This window comes from Myodes glareolus, chromosome 7 (assembly GCF_982192425.1).
Source record: "Myodes glareolus chromosome 7, mMyoGla1.1, whole genome shotgun sequence".
In the NCBI taxonomy this organism is placed as follows: Eukaryota; Metazoa; Chordata; class Mammalia; order Rodentia; family Cricetidae; genus Myodes; species Myodes glareolus.
In genome coordinates this window covers 16,586,588-16,602,424 of record NC_142032.1, presented here as the reverse complement: position 1 = coordinate 16,602,424, position 15,837 = coordinate 16,586,588, and the positions used below count along the sequence as shown (strand labels likewise).

General features: G+C 41.3%; 1 protein-coding gene across 13 annotated transcripts in view; it reads left to right on the top strand.

The window, feature by feature from the left end:
* The first annotated feature begins 285 nt into the window (after positions 1-285).
* Btrc (beta-transducin repeat containing E3 ubiquitin protein ligase) overlaps positions 286-15,837 on the top strand; it is a 185,612-nt gene continuing 170,060 nt past the window's right edge. For 5 of the 13 annotated variants that reach the window (XM_085693994.2, XM_085693995.2, XM_048439127.3 and 2 more), the window contains exon 1: positions 293-439. In XM_085693994.2, the coding sequence (XP_085550120.1) occupies positions 392-439 (48 nt within the window). In that variant the 5' untranslated portion in view covers positions 293-391. Of the gene's footprint in view, positions 440-15,837 lie in introns of all 13 variants that reach the window. The other 8 variants (XM_085693990.2, XM_048439124.3, XM_085693992.2 and 5 more) reach the window with 5 other exon arrangements.

The window sequence follows — 15,837 nt, the reverse complement described above, 5'->3', positions numbered from 1 at the left end:
ACCACGGTGACACCCTGGCTTCCCCTTTTTAAAGGCTGGAAACTACAAATCCCGTCAGCCGACTTCCCTCCTGGCTCTCGAGGGCTCCAGATTTGGCTTGCACACAGTCACGACTCTACGCAGGGACCCGCGGGAGTTGCTGTTCGCCGCGTGTTCTCGCCTTGCACCGCACGAGCCTCCAGAACTACAAGTCCCGTGAGGAAGCGGAGCGCGCACGCGCTTTGCCACGCGACCTCCTCAGCATCTCCCGCACCCCCCCGCCCCGCCGGTGCCAGGAGGTAAGAGAGGGCGGGGGAAGGAAGAGGAGGCGGGATCCGGGCGCTGCGTTGGCTGCGGCCTGGCACGAAAGGGGCGGCCCCGGCGAAGAGCAGACCCAGTAGCCCGGGCGATTATGGACCCGGCAGAGGCGGTGCTGCAGGAGAAAGCGCTCAAGTTTATGGTGAGAAGACGGTGCGGGCTGGGGAATGGTCGAGGAGGTGGCGTTGGCGCATCGCGAAGCTCAGGCCTGGGTCGCCCGCTCACCGCGGGAGGGGGCAGTGGGACCTGGGGCCAAGGCCGGTGGTGGAGAGGCGGAGGGAGGGACTGGACTGGAGCTCGGGGGAGGGGGCAGGAGGGTGCAGAGGGGACCCTGGGGTGGGGGCAGCTGCTCCGCCATCTTGTGGAAGAGAGGCCAAGTGACAGTGGGAGCGCATTCGAGGTGGGGGTTCCTGGCGGCGCGCGGGGCCCTGGAGGGAAAGGGGCGTGGGGACAGTTACTGAAGAGCGGAGGAACCAGGGTGGAGAGACGCCTGTGGACGCTGACAGGGGCCTTCCCGGTGTCAGGGTTACGGGTAAGGCCTGGGAAAGGAGGTGCATTAAGGAGTGGGGAATAGTGGGGAGCTCAGGATAAAGGCAAGACAGACACTGAGGGCAGGGGAAAACTGGGCAGGGCTGGGTACTGATGGGTTTAACGGTGAAGGGGGAAAAGCCCAGTCTGGGAGAGGCAAGTAGTTTTGTAGAATGAGCTGGGAGGATAGCTTTTTGGCTAAGGGCGGAATCCCAGTTGGCCAAACTAATGTTGCCAAACTCTGGAAGAGAGGAGGCCTTATGTAGAAGATAAGGCTATGGTGACAGTCCCTGGGAGAGAAAGGAACTGTTGACTGTGAGCCAGAATTACAAATATCAAAAAGGAGATAGATACACTCTTTGCTTTGCAGGGGAGGCAAGATTATAAGAAATGTAGGTACAGGCAAATGGGGACAAATTTAATAACCAATAGGAGAGAAGGCAAAACAAAACTTAGGCCTTAAGTGGTAAGGTAGTAAAATGTGGAGGCCAGGTGCTGTTTCACTTTCTGGGAGAGGAAAGGCCTTGGGGAAATGCTAAGAGCTGTTAGAAATTCTAGAGAGGATGAGGAAGGAGGTAGAAAATACGCCAGGGTTAGTGGTTGCCCATAGCGGTTTAAGCACAGTGTAGCTATTGCGTTTTGAGGGTATGTTTAGACCTCTAGACCATGTTTCTTTAACTTTGTATGGGGGCTTTTCCTTTGCTGTGCTTGTGTTTAGCAACCTGGGTTAGGTTGATATTTGATGCTTTTAATCTGATGCTTCTTGGATATCCTAGGTGTAAACCAGCCTCTGGTTACATCTAAAGACGATGGGATGCATAGATTTTGTTTTGTTTTGTTTTGTTTTTTAGCTTAACAGGTGGTCCTAGGGACTTTGGTATCATTTGCAATTATGTCTTGGTTTTTCAGAAGTAATTGTAACTCATCATTCCAAATAGCATTTTTTATTGAATAGTTGTTTTTCATCTTTGCCTAAAATGCCATAACAAATTAGATAAATATAGACACCGACTCAGTTAAAATTAGGTTTTAAATTGCCCCATTCATATTTATAGAAGCTGGTCAAATTTAAGTTTTTATTTTGGGGGCTGAAGCAATGGCTCAGCATTGCTGCTCTCCCGGAGGATGAAGGCTTGAGTCCCTACACCCATGTGGTGGCTCACAGTGGTTTGTCACTCCAGTCCCAGGAGACCCGCCACCCTCCTGGCCTCCTTAAGCTGAAGGCTCACAAGTGGTGCACAGACATTCATGCAGACAAAACATCCGCACACTTAAAATAAATGAATAAATGAATAAATACATTAAAAAGTTTTTGTATTAATACCTTCAAAAACACCTAACTAAAGTTTGTCATTAACAAAATTCTATTGAGCCTAAAGGTATCTCGTGCAGTTCTGTCTTGTGTTGACATTCTAAAATATTAAGAGACCCCCTTCAGCCTGGCATGGTGGCTTACACTTTATAATCCAGCATTAAGAAGCTGAGGCAAGTCGGTCGAGGTGGCCCATGTCTTTAATCCCATCATTTGGGAGGCAGAGGCAGGTGGATCTTAGTTTAAGGCCTTCCTGATCTGCAGACTGAGTTCCAGGCAGCCAGAGTTACATAGTGAGTCCTTGTCTCAAAAATACAAATACAAAACAAAACAAAAAAACAAAAAAAGAAGAAACTGAGGCAGGAGTATTACCATGAGTTTAAGGCCAGCTTGGGCTATAGAATTAGACCCTGTTTCTGAAGACCATAAACAAACAAGCTGAGTGTGGTGGTGCATGTCTGGAATCCTAGCATATGAGAGACTGAGGCAGAAGGATCTGGAGTTTGAAACTAGCAAGTTAAGGCCAGGCTGCTATCAGCAAAGAGACCTTGAAATTTGGGGACAGGGAATGGAAGTAAGTCAAAGTTGCTTTTATTTCTTCAGTCAGTTCAGTATGGAGTCAGAAAGCGCTCAGTTTTGTTTTCCACTTCAGAGGGCTGACTTTCAATACAATCTTGATAGTCAGATTTATGGAACGATATGGAATAATGAGACTTGGAGATCATAAAGGGGCATTGTGAGATCACACCTTTTCACTCCTGTAAGTCACAGCCTAGGAAGGTTCTGAACTCCTTCAGCTGTGCTTTGTGCCAGTGAGTTCGGTGTTGAGAATGGCCTTCTAATTGAGTTAAGAGTGCTTGGAGATGGCTAAGTAATAGCTCATAGCTTCGAGGGTTCCACACATTATTGAGTGTGGAGCCAGTCACCGGAGAAGCCAGTTTTTCTTTAATTTTTAGTTATTTTTTAACCTTGCTTTTGTGGCTGCTTTTTGAGAAAAGGCCAACTTGAAGAGAGTTGCTAAGAGTGACATCCCAATAAGAGAAGCAGAGCACAGAGACTTACTATCCTCGTTTGGCTCAGCTACAGCCCTATTATGAATCCAAGTAAGTCTCGACTTTCCCTTGGTGGCATTTACCCTACTATAACACATCTGCCTGTTCAGACTCAATTTTAAGATAAAGAAAGCATTGTATTTGATTGTATCAAATAATTAATGCATAGTGCAAAGTGGATGAGTTATTCGTTTAGTCAATTCTTTTAGTGAAATTTTTTGGTGTTTTTCCTCAGTTGTTAATAACTTTGGTACAGATTTCTTTTTTCTTTTTTTGTCCTTTTTTTGGACAAGGTCTCTCTGTAGCTTTGGCTGTCCTGGAACTCTCTATGGAGACCAGGTTGGTCTTGAACTCACAGAGAACTGCCTGCCTCTGCCTCCTGAGTGCAGGAATTAAAGGCATGCATCACCACATCCAATTCAGTTGAAAAAATTTAATGTTAAATTTGTTGAGTATGTCAACATGGAATCAAATATTGTCATGAATTTACTTAATATCACATTAATGTAGCACTTTGCTTACAATAAATTGTTATTAATGCTCTACTAATTTCAAGTAGACTATTCACACGTTTTAGACTTAAAGCTTGTCCTACAGTACTTATGAAAAGTAGTGTAAGCTGCTTAACTTCTGAAAGCAGATAAGTAAGAAGAAAGCAGTAGTTTGCATAAAACAGTCTGTGCCAATATCTCTCAGCTTTAGCAAGTCCTTAGGACCTTTCTTCGGCCAATAAAAGTGTAGAGCCCCAGAAGAGATAAAGACTGGAAGGGAGCCTGAGCTGCAAAATGAGAAGGATGGAGAGGAGCTAGAACACGTGGATATTTAGGACTGTATGGGGGAATAAAAAGATATACTAACGGATAAATTGGTTTTGTTCCAAAAATAGGATAAATGTATTCTTTTCCAGCAGTCCCAAGATCAAGTGGGGAAAAATAATTTTAAGACATTTTGTTTTAGATAATGATCCAATAAGCAAAATATCATAAAGAGGCGAACATTGCTGATATGACACAGTCCTATACTCCTTACATGTAGGAGGCAGAGACAGGAAGATGATGAGGTTGAGGCCAGACTTTGAGTTCAGATAGGGTTCAAAGCCTGCTTTTCCCTGTGCAAACCTTTGAATATAGTGATTTGTGCTCCAAGGAGGAGTAGTGCAGGGAATAGGAGGTCCTTTTGTGCTAGATTTGAAGTTCAAGATAGGAAAACGTAAAGAGAAAGCCTAATTGTGTAGTTATGGTTGAGTTCAGTCAACTGGTGGGGATGGAGGGTAACTTCTACCTATTGTAGTGAAGACTAGCTGAACAGGAAAAAAAGAATTCCTGGGGGCTATCTTTTGCCATCTGCTGCCATAAATTCTACTCTAGTTGGGTGTTCGGGCTACATGTACAAAGATCAGTTGAGTTTGTGGGTAATAATACAGAACGCTTGGGAGGTTTCTTTGTTTGAAATGAACTTCTCAAGAAATTAGGAGTCTCTCCTGCATCAGTTGCTTCAAAGATAATGCAGTAGGAATGATACTAGGCATGTTTTAGTAGCCTCATTTTGTGTATGCGCCCGAGGTCAGCCCCAGGTGTCATTCCTCAGGAGCCATCCATCTTGTTTTTTGAATCAAGAGTTTCTCTCTGGAGTATGGGGCTCACCTAGCCTAGTAGTGAGGATGAGTGGCTGTGGAGGTGGTGGTACCATGGAATCTTTTGTTACCATCTCTCCAGTGCTGGGATTCCGAGCTTAAACCACCATATCCAGTCCTCAGGCTCACAGCAGTGTGAACTGTGCGCACTGAGCTGACTTCTTAGCCTTAGCCTTTCTTTACTTACTTGGGAAACTGTCTTAGGGTTGTCATTGCTGTGAAGAGACACCATGACCATGGCAACTCTCATAAAGGAAACATTTAGTTGGGGTGGCTCACATACAGTTTCAGAGGTTTAGCCCATTATCATCATGGCAGGGAGCATGACGGTTTTCAGGCAGACTCGGTGCTAGAGCCAACAGTCCTGATATCTTGACTTAGAGGCGACAGGAAGTCGACGGACTGTCACACTGAGGGAAACTTGGGCAAAAGAGACCTTCCCCCACAGTGATACACTTCCTCCAATAAGGCCACGCTTTCTCAATAGTTCTCTTGGGGACCATTTTCTGTCAAATCAACACAGAAACATAGATTTTTAAAGTGTCTAAAGACAAATTGTATTTGGTTTTTTGTTTTGTTTGAGACAAGTGCTTTCTGTCTTTTTTAAAAAAATAATTGTATGTATGTATGTCTGTGTGAGGGTGTTGGATCCCCTGGAACAGAGTTTATAGACAGTTGTGAGCTACTATGTGGGTGCTGGGAATTGAACCTCTGTTCTCTGGAAGAGCAACTAGTGTTCTAGAACACTGAGCCATCTCTCCAGCCCCAGATGCTTTCTGTCCTGGAAAGGACATCCTGGAAAGGATGCCCAGGTGTCCTGGAACTCACAATATAGCTCAGGCTGGCCTTAAGCCCAAGTGATCTTCCTTGTCTCTGCTTTCTGAGTGTTGATATTACATTGTGTGCTACCGTGCATGCCAAATAAATCTCCAGATTTTATTCAACCTCCTGGTTTCGTTTCTTTTCTTTCTTTCTCTGTCTCTGTCTGTCTGTCTCTTTCTTCTTTCTTTCTTTTTTGAGACAGGGTTTCTCTGTGGAGCCTTGGCTGTCTTGGAACTCAGAGATTCACCTGCCTCTGCCTCCTGAGTGCTGGGATTAAAGGTGTGTACCACCATCATCCAGCAAATCTCCAGAATTTTACAATGGATTTTTTTAAATCAATGAGTTTGATTGTGAGTTGCATGGGCTACATTTGAAACCAACTCTATTTGTCAGTTTCTCTTTATCCTTTTACTGTTACTTATTTGTTTACTGAGACAGGATCTCCATGTGTTGTTCAGAATGCTCTCAAGTTCTTGGTCTCAAGTGATCCTGCTTCAGTGTCTTGGAGCTCTCAACAGTGGGCACTTTTCCAATTTAAACTAGTGTTCAGAAAGTTTCTTTTCTGCATCCTCTTACATAAATATCAGGATACAAAATTATAACAAATTTTTAAATTTCTTTGACAGAATTTCTTATAATCCAGGCTTTGAGCTGTCTTTGTAGATCAGAATGACCTTGAATTGTCTTTTTGCCTGCCTACACTTCTCAAGTGCTGGATTACATGTGATCACATGTGGTGCTTAATGATAATTCTTTGTGCTAATTTCCTAACTTTGTTTTTGTAAAAGATGTTTATAATAAATTAGTGAAAGTGAAATATTAAGCCACACTTGGTGGTTCAGGCTGGGAAGCTGAGGCAGAAGAATCTTAGATTTGAGGACAGTTTGGGTTACAGAGTGAGTTCAAGGCCAGTTTGGATGACTTAGAGAGATTTTGTCTCAAAAACTAAAAAGTGTTTCATGGAGCACTTGTCTAACATGTCAGGCCCTGAGTTTAACCCCTTGTATCTGAAGACAGTGACTAGAAAGAAGTGAGTTATTAAATATAAAGGAAAGATGTTATTTTGAAAGATGTTATGTTATTTGTTGTTAGGAATTTTTTATTGCCTAATCATTGAATTTTCAGAAGAGACCACTTGTTAGTTCTGTGTTTAACTGAAGGAAAGGAAGCAGGTAAAGAGTCTTTCTCTGCTAAAGGGTATTGAAGGAGGCCGCTTTCATTCCCGGCTGCTCAGCCCCTAAATAATCACACAGAAACTATGTTAATTAAATCACTGCTTGGCCTGTTAGCTCTAACTTCTTAGTGGCTAGCTCTTACATATTAATTTAACTCATCTTCATTAATCTGTGTATTGCCACATGGTAGTGGCTTACCTGCTAAAGTTCAGGTGTCTGTCTCCGGTGGGGCTACATGGCTTCTCTCTGACTCTTGTCTTCTTCCTCCCAGCATTCAGTTTAGTTTCCCTGCCTACTTCTATTCCCTGTGCAGGCCCAAAGTAATTTCTTTATTAACCAATGGTATTCATAACATACAGAGGGGAATCTCATATCAAAAGGGAGACAGGACATTATGCAAAATCTTGGTCATATATAGATAAAACCTTTTTGTCTTTAGTAAGTACTCCAATAAAAATAGGAGTATTAGGAAAGAAATGTCTTTGTGGTTTGGCATGTAGCTCCAGGCAGATAACTTGTTTAGCATGTAGAGAGCTCTGGAGTGGATGCCCATCTCTGTAAAAGCAACTATAACAATTCCCCCATAGTCTTTGTTATAGCCAGATACTTTCCAATCTTATTCTAGGGATACTGTATTTAGCACAGAAGTCCTTTTTACATATGAGAATCTGTTGAAGGTAAAATAGAAAATGTTTACCGAAGTTTAATAATTTAATAATAACTCAGTCAATGAAAAGAAATGTAAAAACTACAGTTTGGTCCCCAGTACCCAAATAAGATTTCCTCATCCTTAACAGGTCAGTTTTGGCATCCTAAAACAGGCAATGGAGGCTCCAAAGTCTATGAGAAAGGTGTTAGCCAGTTTTTTCTACTTGCCACCTTGTACTTAGGGGATCTCTGGATAGATCTCTGAATAGAGGAGCCTGATGCATATTCCCTTTAATTTCACAAAGCCCAAAAGAGAACATCTTTACACATGGCTCAGATAACAAAAGTAACCTAGGTAGATTGAATTAATGTTGAACTAAGAATATTGGTGATCTCCAAGGCACGATCACCTTAGTGTATTATTTTACTTTATTCTCTCAATATTCCAGTGAGGCAGATTCAATACTATTATTTCTGTCATTTTTCATACAATAACTTGTTCAAAGTTACTCTGATAACAAGAAGTCTGAGATCAAACCCAGACAGCCTGATTCAGAGACCCCCATAGTGTACTCATATATATGTGTGTGTGTGTGTGTGTGTGTGCGTGTGCATGCATGTGCAGAGGCCAGATGGGGATTATTTACCTTCTCCCTGTTAAACAGGGTCTCTCAGAATTTAGAGCTTGCTATTTTTCATCTATACTGTCATTCCAAATCCGGACAGTTTTCTTACCTCTGTCCTACCCCAGAACTGGAATTCTGAGGTGATACAGGCATGCCTGACTGGAGTTACAGGCAATTGTGAGCTGTCCAGTGTCTGGGAACGAAACCCTTGTCTTCTACAAGAGCAGTACCCCCCTCCATCGATTGAACCTTGATGTATATTACTTTAAAAAGCTTCCTATTTGTTTTCCTTTCTGACTCTGCTTTTGCCTTCAATACTTTCATAGCAATTTTCTGTTCCTCAGTAAGGTAACCCTTGATTCTGTCATGGACATAGCACACATAGGTCCTGGTGACATACTTCTTTGTTTTAGACAATCTCATAAAAACTTTAGGTCTTACATAAGAACTGTAGGCAAAGACTGCTCGTTCCTTTCTTGGCTAGCCAAACGCAAATAATAATACAGAAATTATATTAATTACAACAGTGTTTAGCCAATAGTTTAGGCATATTTTTAGTTAACTCTTACATCTTAAATTAACGCATTTTTATTAATTGATGTATGGTGCGGGATAATTGTCTGTATTCTTTCAATCATGTTTCAAATAAATGCTGATTAGCCAGGCAGGAAGTATAGGCGGGAAAACCAGGCAGGAAGTAGAGGTGATACAATGAGAACAGGAGAATTCTGGGAAGAAGGAAGCCCATTCCCTATACTCCTGTCCAGACACTGAGAAGCAAGATGTAACTTGCCTGCTGAGAAAGATACTGAGCCATGTGACTAACATAGATAAGAATAACGGGTTAATATAAGCTACAAGAGCTAATAAGTAGCCTGAGCTAATGGACCAATCAGTTTTATAACTTATGGAGACCTCTGTGTGACTTTCTTTGGGGCTTGCCAGCTGTGGGGTAGTGGGCAGAACAGAAACCCCAACAAGCAGGCACCTTCATGTTACAGATGTATTGCCACGAAGTTGTGGCCTTTCAGTAAGGTTCTGGCTGGTGGCTGGTGCCTTTCTCCTTTGGCAGCTACATGGCATCTCTCTGTCTCTGCCTACTTTCTCTCTATATCTCTGTTCAGATTTCCTGCCTGTCTTTACTAAGCCATGGGCTGAAACAGCTTCTTTAATAACTAATGATAGTAAAGCATATTCATAACATTCAGAGAATTAAAGAACCCCCAGAAGTCTGCCTAGGCACACACTGTATGCATATTTTGGTGCTTTCTCAACCTTCTTTATATAAAGGTAAAAAATCCTATTGTCAAGGGTTCAAGACAGTCTAGTTTTGTTAGAGGCCTTATTTTTATAGGAAAGCCTTCGATGGACCACTCTTGAGTGCCTCTAAGAACCTTCCCCATAAGAGCACAGTACATGCTCTTAACTACTGAGCCATCTTTCTAGATCACATTGCATTATTTTCTTGTTACTTAGATGGTAACCTTAGTGGAGTATTTACTGTCTGAACTTACAGGTGTGTCTTCTGATCATTTGAATTATCAATGGGAATTTGAGATGTTGCAGTTGACATGGATTAGCACATGCTATGATATATTTTTCTTCGAAACAGTCTCATGTATCTCAGGATAGCTTTAGACTTGCTGCTGAGGATGCCCTTACAGTTCTGATTTCACTGCCTTCCTTCTGAGTGATGGAGTCATAGGCGTGTGCCACCATGCACCCTTTACAGAGTACTGAGATCAAACCCAGGGTTCTATTGCCCTAGGCAAACACTCTAGCAAGGGCTGCATCCCTGGCTCTGGTTATTTCTACTTAATAGAGAACTATGAAATATGTTTAGCATACAATAGATGTTATCATAATCTTGTGATCTTTGGGGGGTTATTTAATCTAGATGGGCTTCATTGGGTGACTTTTTTTTTTTTTAACATGCTTGGAATTCAGAAGGAAAAGGCAGTGACTTCCTAGAGAAAGCCCTTCTCAGTCATAAGAATGACAATGAACTTAGTTGATCAAGTGCCTTTCAATCATTGCTTGTGTATAATAACTGCTAAATATCATTGACCAAAGCCAGGCACATGATCAAGATGTAAATAAAGTGGAGGAAGGAATAATTTGCATGTAATCTACTCTATTAATAATATATTTTTTCTCCCAGCACTTGGGAGGCAGAGGTAGGTGGATCTCTGTGAGTTGAAGACCAGCCTGTGCTACAAGTGAGCTCTAGGACAGGCCCTGAAGCTACAGAGAAACCCTTTCTTGAAAAACAAAACAAACAAAAAAAGATTTTTTTCCTCTTGATGAGTCTCAAATTTTTTTTTTTTTAAATGTTTGTACTTCTGGGGATTTAACCTAGGGTCTCTTGCGTTCTAGGCAAATGCCCTACCATTGAATTAGAGCCCCAATGGCTGGGCAGTGGTGGCTCATGCCTTTAACCTCAGCACTTGGGAGGCAGAGGCAGGTGGGGCTCTGTGAGTTCAAGGCCAGCCTAGTGTACAAGAACTAGTTCCAGGACAGGCTCCAAAGCTACAGTGAAACCCTGTCTCGAAAAACAAAGCAAAACAAAACAGAATAACAAAAATAATTATTTTTTAAAAGAAGTATCCTAAAAAAGCATTTTAAAAGAAGTATCCATTTTGTGTGTATGTGCACCACTTATTTCAGTTCTTGTGGAGACCAGAAGAGGGTGCTGTATCACCTGGAACTGGAGGTTAAGACAGTTGTGAGCCACCTGACATGAGTGCTAGGAACTGAATTTGAGTCCAAGCCATCTCTCCAGCCCCAGTATATTTATTTAGTTTTTAAAATTTTGCTTTTCTCTCACTCATTCAGTCTGTCCCTCTTTCTAGTGCTGTAACTCAACCTAGGCACTTAATATGCGTTAGACAGGTGCTCTACCACTGAGCTACATCTTCAACTCCGATATTTAGATTTAGATTTTTAATCTCTTCTTCATTCCCTCCCTCTTCCCCTTTTTCTTAGATTTGGCACAAAATACCTTTACCCATTGGATCATCTTACTGAATTTTGTTTGTTTTTGTTTTTTGAGACAGGGTTTTTCTGTGTACCTTTGGGATCTGCCCTGGAACTCACTCTGTAAACCAGATTAGCTTCGAACTTACAGAAATCCACCTGCCTCTGCCTCCTAAGTGCTGCCTCCCAAGTGCTGGGATTAAAAGGATGTGCCACCACTGCCCCCGGTTGAATGTTTTTTAAAGGTGTTGTGTAATCCAGGCTAGCCGCAAACTCATTTATGGTTGAGAATGTCCTTGAACTTTTTTGGGGGGTGAGAGGTGCGTTTTAAGACAGGGTTTCTCTATGTAGCCCTGGATGTCCTGGAACTCACTCTATAGATCAGGCTGGCCTTGAATTTACAGAGATCCACCTGCTTCCCCAGTGCTGGAATTAAAGGCATTAACTCACTATGTAGCCAAGGCTGGCCTTGAACTTTCCATTTTGCTTTCAGTTTCCAGGTGCTTGCTTTACAGGGTACATTCCCAGGCCTACGCTCTATTTCCCATTTTCTTTCCCAGTGTTCCAGTTGCTGAACATTCTTGGAATAATCAATGTGGCATAGTGGAGTACACCCTCTCCTTCCCCATACAGGGTTTCTCTGTGTAGCTCTGGATGTCCTAGAACTTGCTCTGCTCTCTAGACACTGTTTGCTTCTGCTTATGGAGTGCTGGGATTAAAGGCATGTTCCACCACTGCCTGGCCAGTGCAGCTCATTGTAGCTAGTCTAGTAGGTGAATGCTACTGTTGTACTGTTTTAATTTGCTCTTTTTTGGCAACTGATGTAAACAAGTACCTTTCCAGGTTCCCTGACTTTATAGGCTTCTTTAATGAAGTGTTTAAGTCTTGTACTTTTTTTTTTCTGTTGGATTGTTTGTGTTTGTCTTACTGATTTGTTCTGGTTTTGCAAAATACAAATCCTTTGTCATATTTTTGGTATTTTTAAAGAACAGAATGTTTTGTTTTCAGATTTTTCACTCGAGGGATCAATAAAAAATATCAGATTTTTGTACTACCTACAGAGTTCACAGGGACAGCATTTTTTTCTTTCTGCACACTAATATGTAAAAAGAATGAATAATGGGGACTACAGCTTTGCAATAGAGCACTTGCCTCAAGTGATACCGTAGGTTCTGTGCCTGCATAGCAAAATAAATAACCAAAAGAATGACCACCATTAGCTCTATTATTTTTAAAAAGGAAATGCTTTAATGGCCATTTCCCCAAATATGAAGGATATAACCACAGAAGAGAGAAAAGTGTAAACATTTTTAAATTAGGTAGCTTAATGTCCATCTTTGCACATTGAAGCAGGCAAGGATATCCTTTTCTTCTGTTTAAAATTTTATTTAGGTTACTAATCATTTGACTTTTAGGTAGGGGGTTTGTCCTAGACTCTCTGGGTTAGATTTCATTCATTCACAAGGGTCCCCAGATAGATACAAGGGAGCCTCAGTGAGTAAAAAGCACTTTATGTACAAGTTGGATGACCTGAGTTCAGTCTCCCATCCCTGGAACCCATGTTAAAAACCTGGATGTGGTGGCCCCATTGTAATCCCAGCACTGATGGTGAGATGGGAGTACTGAGCTTGGCAGACATGAAAGACCCTGACTTAGCAAGACGGAAGGAGAGAATGACTTCTGACCTCCACATGTGCACCAGGTCATGAGTGTCTGTAAGTGAGGAGTCTGCTTGTTTATTCCTGGGTAATCACACAGAAACTATATTAATTTCAATACTGTTTGGCCAATAGCTTAAGCGTATTTCTGTCTAGCTTTTACATCTTAAATTAGCCCATTTCTATTTTATATTTTACCACAAGGCTCATGGTTTACTGGTACCAGCATGGGCGTGTTTCTCCTCTGGAGGCTAGTGGCTTCTCGTTCCTACTTTCCTACTCTGCCTACTTTCTCCTCTCTCTCTCTGCTTGGAATTCCTGCCTTGCTTTATTTTGTTAAGCCATTGGCTGAAAACAGCTTCATTGTTAACCAGTGGTAATAAAAAATATTCATAGCATACAGAGGGGAAACCTACATTACCTCCCCTTTTTTTGTCTAAATGAAAAGGAAGGTTTTAATTTTAACATAGCAAGATTACATACAACAAAACAGTTATCTAGCAAGAATTGTCGTTACAATATTTATATACACTTTATCTTTTATCATAACTAAGGAAAACTATAACTATCTATTCTTCAACTCCATCAAAGACTCCAGAAGGATATAATATTATCTAAGTAAATAGGAAATGCATTATAAGCAACTTCCAAAACTCTAGAATTGACAAAGACATATCGTTGCCTGGACCGTTACACAAAGTTCTTCTGTAACATTGGGGCACCCATCATCAGCCTACAGACCCATAGTATCTGGCAGACTTTTCCATGAAGCAGGAAATTTCAAAGACAGTTCCACCTATATTGGCTGTTTGTCAGTCACTTTCTTCTGTGTTCTGCAGAATGTCTGACAGACTCTTTCATGAAGCAGGAACCCTGAAGGACTGTCTCGCCTTTAGGCAAGTTCAGCAGTCACTTTTCTGTGGGTCCTGCATGTCCAATCATACAGTATAACATTAGGCAGTCCAGGAAAGAGCAGTTTCTTGCCCAAATGGCTAGCAAACTCCATAAGAAGCCTCTTCTATGCCCATCATCCTTTAATAATCTAAGTAGATTGGTGCTTCCAGGAGCAGATGTGCCTCCATGAAAAGTCCTAAATTCTTAAAACATTTTAAATGCCATATTCTGTTAGTCTTTAAAAGGTTTGACGAATACCTATCCATCTGAAATATATCTCTGTATATCTAGAAAAGCTAGCTAACATGACTAAACAGGTATTATAGATGACTATCTATTAACCTGTATTTCTTAATTATGCATTACAATTTTAAATGAGCTGCACAAATACAATACTTTACTCAAGAGCAGAAATAGACATATAACAAAATTGACTTAAATTTGTATCAATAGACCAAGATCTATTCCAGTGCAAAGTGTTCATCTCTATATCATATCCCCCTTTAAGTGTAAACAAGCATTTCTAAACAGTATTTGAGAATTTTGACATAGTTCTCTCTACACTACTTCCTGCTTTTTGTTGGGTGAAGTAGTTTTGGAATTCACAGAGACTTTTTAAGGGATCTTGGTCCATCAAATCATAGTAGTCTGGAAGGAATCCACAGTTTCTCATCTTCTGTGGAAACAAAAGCAGAACCTCTTTTCTAAAGCAGCATATTCTTAGACCCAGATTTTGAAATCAAGATACCTTTAAGATATATATGTTGGTTTAGCTTAGCAACCTGTACAATGAAATGTCTCTCTGTACTTATTTCCTTCATAGTCAAAAAATTCAAAGAAAACAATAATACAGACTCTGTGTGTATTACATCTTTACATGGTTTATTTTTATTTATTCCTTTAACTATGACTGACTGTACTCTGTCTCTTTAAAGACTTTGTTTTTTTTAATTATTTCTTTTTATAACTCTACAATCTTTTTCTTCTCTCTCTCAGGCCTCCATACATTTATCCAACACTGTGACCTATGTAGAGGTCTTTTCCATCTGAATTTGTCTTTATTGCGTATCTGTAATAATTTTTTGACCAGGAGCACTTTTTTTTTTTTAAATGCTAAGCGGCCATGGCTAGGACCATCTCCATGGTCTTGCCTGTTGGCTCCTCTGCCTACAATTGTCCACACAAAAACATGCACAGACACAGACACTAATCTAAAAAAGAATTAGAAAATGTGTGAGGGAGGCAGATGAGGTTAAGATGGTGCTTTGTGAACATTCCACCAGTTCTTGTTGACTTATAAGATGATAATATGAGATTTAGAAGCTGGAATACTGGCAAGAGAAGGCCTCCGGGATAGAATTGGATATGGCTCCAGGAATGCCTTCCTTTCAAGCTGGTCAGACCCATTTCAGATGTCTACCTACAGATGTAAACTACTAAGTTGTGTTATTTGTGAGTATGTGCCATAGAAAGCTAATGCAGTCTTCCAACAGAAGATACTTTAATTGGTATGCATGTGTGTGCACATATGTGATTGTGTGCACATGTGCATGTGTGTGCTTTGTTGCCCAGAGTGGCCTGGAACTCACTGTCTTTCTATCTTAGCCTTTTAAGTAGTTGGAATTACAGGTGTACAGCACTGCACCTACCTTCCATTAACATTTTTCTTTTTCAAAACAGGGTTTCTCTGTAGCTTTGGTGCCTGTCCTGGAACTAGCTCTTGTAGACCAGGCTGGCCTCAAACTCACAGAGATCTTCCTGTCTCTGCCTCCTGAGTGCTGGGATTAAAGACATGTGTCACCACCGCCCAGGTCCATTAATATTTTGAGTCAGTCTCAGATACATGTCATTTCTTCCTGAAACGTGAAGACTAAATTGTTTCCTTATGATCACTAAGTACTGTAATATGTAATTTATACAAGCAAAAAAACTGTATAACTCTAAACATCAAAATTTGGAAATCAGGCTGGGGAGATAGCTCAGTGGATAAAAGGCTAGCCAGACAAGCCTGACTATCTGACTTTGAGTCTCCAGAACACACATAAAAGCCAGATTCAATAGTATGAATGTGTGTAATTCCGGGATGCCTGTTTAGGGAGATGGTAGATAGAGATGGAATTGCCAGCCTGGTTATGGTGCTTTGAAAGAAAATGACTCCCAAAGGTAATGGTAACTGTTAGGAGGTATGGCTTTGTTGGAGTAGGTATGGCCTTGTT